At 43.7% G+C, this 10,991-nt stretch overlaps 1 protein-coding gene across 1 annotated transcript; it reads right to left on the bottom strand.

The window, feature by feature from the left end:
* Positions 1-3,393: 3,393 nt before the first annotated feature.
* LOC147623764 (uncharacterized) lies at positions 3,394-9,208 on the bottom strand. Its single transcript, XM_086820377.1, has 2 exons — positions 8,396-9,208; positions 3,394-8,203 (listed from the first exon to the last, which is right to left on the bottom strand). The coding sequence occupies exon 2, from the start codon at positions 8,180-8,182 to the stop codon at positions 4,178-4,180; it is 4,005 nt and encodes a 1,334-aa protein (XP_086676503.1). The 5' UTR covers positions 8,183-8,203; positions 8,396-9,208; the 3' UTR covers positions 3,394-4,177.
* Positions 9,209-10,991: the final 1,783 nt, after the last annotated feature.

Here is a 10,991-nt window from a genome sequence, read left to right on the forward strand (position 1 = left end):
AAAGACTTGGGACCATTATTGATGTTTTTCGAAGAAGAGTTATCAACAAGCTCTGATAGTGAATTGTCCTTGAAAGAGAAGCGCATCAGAAAATGGTAAAGGCGAAAGCATTATCATGCCAGATGTAACAACATGTCACAGAGCAAATGGGCAAAAGCTCAATGGCTAAGATACATCAAAGGCTATAAAGTTGCATGAGGAGTTTATCGAGAATTGGGATGAGGAACTCGAAAAAGTTACTATCCTTTGTAAAGCATTAGAGAAACCCCAATCTCTAGAGAAGGTTGAGCGACTTTCTAGATCACAGAGGCATAGGAGAAACACAGCCTTGGCAGAAGTTGGATTTTGGCCCAAATTGAGACAAAAGAAGATGATATAATAGACCGGACAAGAAGTCGTTTCATATGACAGACCTACAAAAGTCAAGGAGGTAGACTTGGTCAAACTTGGGGAGAAGCCCAAACTAGTGTGCATTGCTAAGGTTTTGACTCTAGACGAGAAAAGAGAGTTGGTAGATCTATAAAAAAAGTTTAAGCATTACTTTATGTAGAAATACATAGACATGAACAGAGTATTACCTAAGGTGGTATAACACACAATCACTATCATAGAAGGATTAAGAGCAACAAGGGAAAGACCTTATCAATTGAACCCCAAGTATCAGCCATTGTACAAGAAGATATTGACAAGCTTATAATTGTGGGGATTCATTAATGAAATTAAGCACATCGATTGGTATCACCCATTGTTATCATGGCGAAGAAAAATTAAAAACTGTGAGTGTGTGGCTCAAAGGGGGATTGTGTCATTTCATTATGAGATATACAATTGGCCCTTATTCACATTTGGGCATCGAAACCTCAAACCTAACTATTAAGCTTGGTCATTGGCCATAATCTTTACAACTTTTATAGTGCCTTTTCAAGGCACTTATTGCTACTCTCGTGTATAGTAGAGAGTGCTTTTGTGAATCCCAAAATGGGGTTAACATTGATCATATCTACTACTTAATTGTTTAGAAGACTAGTTTTGTGGCCCTCAAGAGAGAAATGACCAACTCCCTCTTTATAGGTGAGCATCTCAAAACCTAAGGAGCGAATGAATTGAGAATGAATAAGCAATGTTATAGTCTTTTTCCATGGGCACAATTGACTGGGCCCCTATCATTAATGAAAATTATTTCGTGTGTTCCCATGCTTCACTGCTCAGGTAATTTTGATATAAGGCCAAATTTGTAGGTACATTTTCTAACTTTGCAAAGTCTACACAATTAGAATTGAGCTGGCCAATTCAATGGAACTCTCCAAGTAAACAATGTTCATATGGGAGAATGGTGTTAGTGGTGAATCCCTTGCAAGGCTGTCTGTAGGTACATTTTCTAACTTTGCAAAGTCTACACAATTAGAATTGAGCTGGCCAATTCAATGGAACTCTCCAAGTAAACAATGTTCATATGGGAGAATGGTGTTAGTGGTGAATCCCTTGCAAGGCTGTCTGTAGGTACATTTTCTAACTTTGCAAAGTCTACACAATTAGAATTGAGCTGGCCAATTCAATGGAACTCTCCAAGTAAACAATGTTCATATGGGAGAATGGTGTTAGTGGGGTGAATCCCTTGCAAGGCTGTCTCGACATCCTTCATGTAAAGCAAGCTTTGCGTGCTAATTCTAACCATCTTCCGACTACGGAATTAAACATGTTTTCGTATCCATGTGAAGGGTTGAGCTCTTAGTCTTTAGAGCGAGTAAGGCAATTGGAAGAAGAAACGATAGCACATGAAACAAAGAGTCGAGTGGGATTTTCAGGCGATTCACGTGTTGGCCACTGTATGGGGGAATCAAAAGCTACTTCTTCAGTAGAGCAGCACGTGTCCCATGTGACGCGTGGCGCCGCATGAGTTGGCGAATCTTGGCGGCATTGAAGGGTCGAAAGCAAAATGCCGCTGCGTGGGCCCACACCCGCTGGGGCCTGCCCAGTGCCCAACTCCGCACCTTGCGAAAGCTGAGGAATCATTTACAGAATTTAAAACTTGATGATGTGGATTTGGGGTCCACAAAAAGTGGTGGGGCCTTCAGAAGCTGGCTGGCGTGGCAAGGTGGGGCCATTGTGCCACGTCATTGGCCAAATGAAACTGTTTTTAAAAAAATTGATTAGCCAGTTGGCATTCAAAAAAAAGAAAATAAAACTTTGCAGTTTGTACGCTGCAGCGTACACCGAATTTCCGGCAATCTCAGAAAAAAGAGAGTCGATAAAGTGAGAGAATCAAAATTTATCAATTTTCCTTACATTTGGGGAAATCTAGGGAGGAAAAGACAACTGAATTTTGCACGACAGCCCAAAGCCATGCTAAACAAGCATTAATGCCAACATGACACCGTAAGTTGCGTCCTTAATATCTCGTTTGGCACTCCTACGGTCACGACTCACGACAATTATCTTCCTTCAGGCTTCATCACACCTATAAATTATAATTGAAGATCGCGTGTAAGTTTTGTGTCTTCAGTAATCATTTATTTATTAATCATAGATTAAGTGAGATTAATGATGATGGAGGATATTCATGCATGGGTTGATGATGACCCACTATCGACGTACAGCATAACGTCAATAAGCCAATGGCCGTGCTGCAGAATAAAGGTCAAATCAATAATACTGCCCACTGCCTTATTAAACTATGTACATAAATAGCCTATTAAACTATGTACATAAACAGCCTATTAAACTATATACATAAATAGCCTAGGCATATCTCCAATAATTTCGTTATCAAAAGACTATAAATAAATTATATTTCTTAAAGCATTAGTGCTTTCCATAAATTTCCATCATATGAGAAGCCTAATTTTATAACAAAAGGTCCAGCCACTTGGCAGCACTTGCTCACTTTTTTTGATTGCAAAATAATGTCTGTAGACTACATTTCACCTTTAGAGGATAGCGCATAATTGGGCGATAGCGCTACTTGATCTAAACCATCTCATCCATCAAATCACGTGAAGCAATAAAGACAAATGTTAAAACAGCTAATTTACCCATCATTATCTTGCAAGTTCTCATGATAACAGACAATAATACAACTAACTAAATAATGGCACTAAAATGTTGCCTTTATGAAGGATTAAAAAATTACATGAAAAGATTACTTACATTCCCACACATATATGTACAATATATATGTACATGTAATGATGAATGCAATTCTCTGCACATATTACATATGGATGTGCACTGTATGTGTGTGTGTGAGTGGGGATCACTTCCCTAATACGTAGCCCATTAAGAAGGGCCATACAAACAAAGCTCACTGAGACCTATCCTCACACGTGCGCGCGTGCGCTCACACACACACACACACACACACACACGAATCCAGTCAATATAATTTCAGACCAGTTTATTGGATAATCAAAATAGATCTTTGTCAATGTTGGAAAAGTTAGGCATGTATAGTGAGGACTACTTCCTCAATGGACATTACATAATAGCTCATTAAGAAGGGCCATCCAATCATTGCCCTTGAGATGTATCCTCATATAAATGCAAATGCACATTACAATCCACTAATCAAATAAATAATAAAGATCTTGCCCTTGAGATCTGTCCTCATGTGCATATAACAAAATGTCACAAGGGAACTTTGCTTGTATAAACCATGGCTTAAGCTAGCTACACTCTTTGAGCATTCCAGATATATGCACAAAAATCTTTAAGGTCCATTGGTGTCCCTGGAAATCTTTGCATGTATATTGTACATATGCCATTATCTATGATGCTTTTCTTTTGGGAAGGAAATAATTCAGGTAGTAATTGGAGAGGGTTAAGGCTGTTGTATTTCGTAGACAAATCAGCCATCCATATAGGTGTGCAATCCATATTCATCAACTCCAACCTTGATTTGGGTGTTGGAGTCTCCCTTGCATGAAAGCCAAGCGCATGGATATAAGAGAGTTCCCATCACAATATGGCCTCAAAAGTTATACCTCATCTTGAACTCTTAAATCTTGCAAAAAGAAATGACATGAAGGATCTTAACATGAATCAACCCTGCCAATGATCTCACTTCCATAGACTGTAACATCATGAAAAACTGTTAAGCCTTGCTAAACCATTGGACAAATCACGGATGTGAACTTACCGTGTGTATATAACAATCTGCAAGTAGAGACACTTTGATTAATCAAGCTAAACTATCTATCCCAAGCTTCTGTGGGAATCCTTCAATCTCTTTAAGGTACTTGACCACTTGCAGCATGGTAGGGCGTCTGAGGGGGTCATCAGAGGTGCAGAGAGTTGCCACTTGAAGGACCTGCAACATCTTAACCCTCCAAGTCCCATCTGATATGGCAGGGTCGAGAATGTCGGCCACTCTGCCTTTCTTGATCATCTGCCTTACCCAGCCCACCAAATTCCCCCCTTCAACCTCCTTGAAATCTGCCCCTGTTGGCTCCTTACCTGTCAAGAGCTCAAGCAAGATCACCCCATAGCTGTACACATCCCCCTTTGTTGTGGACCTCCAGCTTTGCCCATATTCAGGAGGTATGTAACCAAAAGTCCCTGCAATGTCAGTGCTGACATGGGTCTCACATGCACTAATGAGGCGTGCCAACCCGAAATCTGCCACTTTAGGCTCGAAGTCAGCATCTAGAAGTATGTTGCTTGCCTTCACATCCCTGTGGATAATATGTGGGATGAATCCATGGTGCAGAAAGGCCAGCCCCCGTGCTGCACCCGAAGCAATCTTGAACCTCTTGCCCCAATCCAAGACTTCCAAGGCATCAGCTCTGTTTCTGAGCCATAGATCTAAGCTTCCATGGATCATGTAATCATAGACAAGGAGCTTCTCATCCCCAAATGAGCAATAACCCAAGAGGGGAACTAGGTTTCTATGCTTCACCTTGCCCAGTGTCTCCATTTCAGCTAAGAATTCTCTATTTCCTTGCATGCCTGCTGGCCCCAGCTTCTTGATGGCAACCGTTCTCCCATCTGGAAGCACAGCTTTGTACACTGTGCCAAACCCCCCATCTCCAATGATGTTGGCCTTGCAGAAGTTGTTGGTGACACGGAGAATGTCGGCAAGAGTGAGCCTCAGAAGAGGCCTCTCAAACATGGCAACGTTGATGCTGAGGGGCTCCTTCTGCATCTTGCTCGCAAGCAAGCACATGTTGGGATCCAAGGGCCTATTCAACTTCTTCTTCTCATCTGCCAACTCCGATGCAACCTCTTGCTTTAGCATCCTCCATCTAGCTAAGACAAACATCAAGCATAGGACTGCAATGGTGCTGCCCACTGCAATGCCAAGGATGGCACCTGTGCTCAAGAGCGGGGTGGATGGCTGGCTGTTCCCTTGGCACCCAACATCAATGACATTACCACACAATGCTTCATTTGCTGCAAAAGACCCAGCACTGAAATTCTTGCAAATTCCACTATAAGGGATTTCCCCAACCAGCTCATTGCTAGAAGCATTGAAATACTCCAGCTCTGTGAGGCTACAGAGATCCAAAGGGATAGGCCCATGTAGCTGGTTCCCAGACAAGTCTAGATACAGAAGCTGAGAAAGGGCTCCAATCTTTGCAGGGATGTTGCCATTCAAACCATTATGATGCAGATCAAGATAAGTTAGCCCGCTTAAATTCCCAATTTCTTCAGGAATGGGTCCACTTAAGGCGTTACAGCTGAGATTAAGTATACCCATCTCCTGCCATACTGATTCTTCAGATAACAAAATCTCAAGACCACCATCAAGCTGATTTCCCTGGAGATACAGGCCAATTATACTGCTCAGCTCCACCCATGCCAGGGGTATCTCACCTGCGATTCCATTCTGGCTCAAATCTAGATGTTGAAGTGCTGCCAGCTTCCCTAGCTCACTAGGTAGAGGGCCAGTCAGCCTGTTTCCAGAGAGGTTCATGCTAACCAAGCTGTGTAGTTCACTGAACGCTGGAGGAATTTCACCCGTGAGCTCATTGAAGGCTAGATTTAGGCCTTGAAGCTTCTTCAAGCCTCCCAGCTGCTCTGGCAGGCCCCCACTTAAAAGATTACTGGACAGATCAACATTTGTTAAGTTGGTCAAATGTGCCATGTGCAGTGGTATGGCACCAGAAAACTGATTTTGATTCAAGTACAGTTCCACCACCACAATGCAATCCCCAATGGATGCCGGTATGCTCCCTGACAAAGAGTTCCAAGAGAGATCAAAGTAGCCATGGTGTTGCACATAGCTTGAGGTTGGGATTGAGGTCTGCTGGAACCCAAAGCAAACCTCCGGTGGGATAGGGCCAGAGAGGCTGTTATGTGAAAGAACTAGGCATTCCAGATTGATTAGTTTCCCAATATGCCTTGGGATTGGCCCTGATAGCTGATTAGATCCAAGATCAAGAGTTGTGAGCTGCACACAGTTGAACAGCTCTGCTGGGATGAAGCCTTGGAGGCGGTTTCCATGCAAAAAAAGCACTTGCAAGTTCACAAGCTTACCAATTTCCTTCGGGATGACACCCTCTAGTTGGTTGAAGCTCAAGCCTAGATGCTGCAAAGGCATGAGGTTACCCACGAGAGGGGGCAATTCACCCACAAGGTAGTTGTTGCTGGCCTCAAACCCAAGCAGGGTAGTGGAGGTCCACAGCTCATCTGGTATGGACCCTGTGAAATTATTGGATGCAAGCTCAATAATGACGAGAGGAAGTTTTGCAAAGTAGGCAGGAATAGTGCCAGCAAGCTGGTTGTTGTCCAAATGTAATTCAGTGAGATTTGTGCAGTCCCTGAATGTGTCTGTGAGGGTGCCCATGAAGCTGTTGCCTTGCAAAGACAGAGTCTCAAGGGCTCTGGCGTTGCAGAGCTCTGATGGAATAGGGCCAGTGACCTGATTATCCTCAACAGATAGTGACGTGAGTGAAGAGCAGTTCCCAAGCTCAGGGATGAGCCTTCCAGTCAAGCTGTTGGAGCCAACCAGAATGTTATACACAAACTTCCAGCTCCCCAGCCATGGCGGAAGAGGCCCACTGAGCTTGTTTCTCTCAACTGAGAAGGCAATCAGGGATTGAAGATTTCTTAATGAGTCTGGTATTGGGCCAGAGAGAGCATTGAATGACAGCATGAGGGTCGCCAAGTTGGTGCAGTTGCCCAACCCAGATGGGATGGACCCATTTAGGAGATTGTTGGACATGGAGAGTATCCTCAGATTCCTAAGGTTTCCAATGCTCTCTGGCAAAGGTGATGCGATGATGTTGCTGGAAAGTTCTATCTTCTCCAGACTATAGAGCTGGCCAAGCTCATCAGGCAGAGGCCCTGTCAGATTATTGTCTGAAGCAGACAAGCTCATCAGGTTTCCCAAGGCGCCTATTTCCACTGGCAGATGGCCGATCAACTTATTATGATTGAGAATCAAATCAGTCAAGCTCTTCATCTTGCCAATCTCTGCAGGTATGGAGCCATCGATGGAGTTGTTACTCAAGTCCATGTACTGCAAGCTGGTCAGATTCCCAAGCTCAGGTGGAAAAGTAGAGGAGATAATGTTGTTACTTAAGTCAAGTATGAGCAGATGAACAGCTTGGCCCAGCTCAGGAGGAAGGCTAGTGAAGCTGTTGGAGCTCAAGTCAAGGAATGTGAGCTTTTCAAGGTGACCAATTTCAGGAGGGATGGGGCCTGTCAAAGAGTTTGATTCCAGATCTAGGCTTTGCAAGTGTGCTAGGGAGCCTATTTGGGGAGGGAGGTTACCACCAAAAGAGTTGAAACCTAAGGCTAACTGCTTCAAATTCATGAGATTGCCTATATGGGAAGGGAGTTCACCTGAGAGGAGGTTTTGGCTCAGATCAAGGTTCTCTAAATTGATCAAATTGAAGATCGTAATGGGGACCTCTCCTGTGATGCTGTTGAAGCTAATGTTTAAGGACTGTAAGCTGACTAGATTTCCAAGCTGTGGGGAGATGGTGCCCTTGAGCTGCATTCCATACAGCTGGAGAGAGGTTACAGTTGGGCCTGTGCACGCCACCCCAGTCCACGCACATGGAGTTGTTGAGCTTTGCACCCAATTTGTCAAAGCCTCAGCTTGCTGCAGGTTTGCTTTGAAGGCTAGGAGAGCCTCCATCTCTAATTCTCCCCCTTGAACCAAGAGAGCTGGTAGAATGCAGACAAAAAAAGCAAAGGCAAGAAGTTTGAGAAAATTTGACATGGTTGTACGACTCATTGGGTGACCTGCTTTGTACAGCTGCAAACAGTAATTTAAAGAGGAAATAGTTAGTCGTTTAGGACTCTTGGCAACAAGTAGCTGCTGCTTTACTTCGGATCAAGTATGCTACTTTGTGCTAGCAAATATTTTCAGTTAACAAAATGAAATTTGCATAGATTTTAAGAATCAATATTAGAATGCAAAAGTATTAGTCGAGGGAGGTATAATTACCAGAGCTGGAGAGGGTTCTAATTGGGTTGCTAGCGTTGAAGCAAAGGCAAGCTGGTAGGATTAAGGTCCGTTAACTGAGGTGGGTAGTAGTAGATTATTATAAGCCATATGTGGGCATCAGCAAGGAAGAGTTGGATTGCATTGTGCAGGATGAGTGTGGGCATTTACACCAGCTTGTAAAGTTGGGTCTAAAGCTTGGGGACAAGCAGAGCAGGAAGGAGTGTTGGGTGGGCTACTTTATAGAGGAGAGAAGCAAATGCTGTTGGTTACACAGGGGAGCTGATGCACTTGGATTGTTGATGTGATCTTGTACGTACTCGCAGATCACACCCAATGCCCAATTTGCACACTAACACCATTAGAGCCATGCATAGATTGTGTCCTCACCCCCACCTGATCATCACATGGAATGAGGGAGAGAGGTCAATTGCCACTGAAGCAAAAATCACAACAAGCAATCTGTGAAGAAATTCAATTGTATATAAGGCCTAGCTGGCACTAGCTATCCAACCGTACAAAGAAAAAGCTAAGGCAAATACATGTAACAAGGGAGAGGATGATGAGAGAATCTCTTCCTTATGAAACAAACAAGCAATAAGAGAGAGAGAGATGGAGACTATTGATATCTAGCAGGGGGGCATTGAAGAAGGCATTTTGCACGCTTTGCAGACAAGCTTGTGGCGGTAGTACTGAGCTACAAGACGACCAGCAATGCTGCTAAAGATATACTTGGTACTTGGTAGCTGTGGCTTGGCAAGGCCTTACAAAGTGCTACTACTACAAGGCCACTATTATAGTAATGGCTAGAATTTTGGGTGTAGCTAGGCAGCTCTCCTCTCCTTTTCTGACAAAAGGAGACCCTTTTACGGTTAGCCGCACGCATGCTGATCAGTTAATGTGGATGCTACTGTGCACTCATTAGTAGAGAGAGAGAGAGAGAGAGAGTGGCAACCGTGCTGCAAAAGCGCTCGCTCTCTCTATCTATATCTCTCTCTTCCCCCTCCCCTCCCCTCTCGCTCTCGACTCTCTCTATCTATATCTCTCTCTTCCCCCTCCCTCCCCTCCCCTCTCGCTCTCGTCTCTCTCTCTCTCTTTCCCAGTAGAGGAAAGATGCAAATGTTAAGAGTACAAAGCAGGAGGGCGCAAAGAAGATCACCTGAGCTCTATCCCTGCAAAAGCTGTTTAAAGAAAAGAGGACTTACAATTACTTACTACATTGCCCTCAGCTTCTACCTGTCTACTACCACCCATCCCCAGCAGTGATATACTGTATCAGTAAAACTACTGATGCTGGAGAATGGGAAGCGTCAAAAGCCTACTGAGAAGAGTGGGACTTTGATATTGAAGAGTGTGTGCAGTGCTGAATGCACTAGTATAGGTGTTTTATTCATTGAATGTCCTGGCCACTTACAATTATATTCTCGGTGCATTTCGGTTGTAAGTTTTGTGAGCTTGTTTATGGTGCTGAAACTGTGTTGAGGTGGTGTTGACTGTGAATCTTTGCATGATTCTCCTCATCTATCCTTTCCGGCCGATAGATTTTAAGCCAGCTTTTTTCCCTATTATTTTAATATCAAAGCCCCTGCCTCCCTTCCCGCACTCGCAAGGGTTGCAAGTGGTTGTGTCTACACGGGACCCACTGCGCGTGGTCGTGTCAGACGTAGAGAGAGAGAGAGAGAGAGAGAAAGAGAGAGACGCGGCGTGCACAATCATAAAGCCCTTAGAAGAGGCAGTTTCCATGCGCACCAAAGCTACCAAATTCTTACCCATCTCTCTCTCTTTCTCTCTCTCTATATATAGAGACACACAGCCAAAGTGGGTTAAGTTACCCCTAGTGGGTTTTTCACAATCTTCCTTGGTATTTTTTAGGTTGCAGTTAATGATTTTCCTCCATTTCTTTTGCTTCCTCTTCCTCCTCTTCTCTTGGCACCTAATTTGAAAACGGTCCTCCTCCGCGGGACAGGTAACGGGGCTCTTAGAGACCAACCAAGGTTTATGTACACAAGTACGTAAATCAACACACTTTCACCCCCCATCTAAAACTTTAGACCATGCTAAAGGTAGAAACAAGCTAATACATGCCTACTATGACCCCAACTCACTTCACAGGTGGATTCTCCACCAATTGCATGGATTTTGTGTGTGTGTGTGTGTGTGTGTAGGATTTGTGTGTGTGTGTGAGAGCGCGCGCGCACGTGCGCGCGCGCAAGAGATAGAGAGAGAGAGAGAGAGAGGACAAGGAGGGGGAGGGGATTATAGGTGGTTCAACATAGGTGTTTCTGATGCATACCAAACTCCTTCCACATGCCACATGCATATATACATCTTTCAATACATTATATTATACTATTAATTGCTTAAACACAAATAAGGAAAATAATATTTACACATGAAATGCGTGCCAATCAAAGTAGCACACTCTCATCCCCTCGCTGTTGTAGAGTCCAAACCTGCTAAAGGTCAAACAAGCTATGGCTATAGGCTATAGCCTTCTTCTTAAGCATTAACATGCCTACCATGCCTTTGTACAAGAGCGATGATTCATGTGGGATACATGATTCGACACGATTAAAAAAATTACTTTGCATGTTTATTG

Source organism: Cibotium barometz, chromosome 26, assembly GCF_041138505.1.
Source record: "Cibotium barometz isolate CiBa-2024 chromosome 26, ASM4113850v1, whole genome shotgun sequence".
Classification (NCBI taxonomy): Eukaryota; Viridiplantae; Streptophyta; class Polypodiopsida; order Cyatheales; family Cibotiaceae; genus Cibotium; species Cibotium barometz.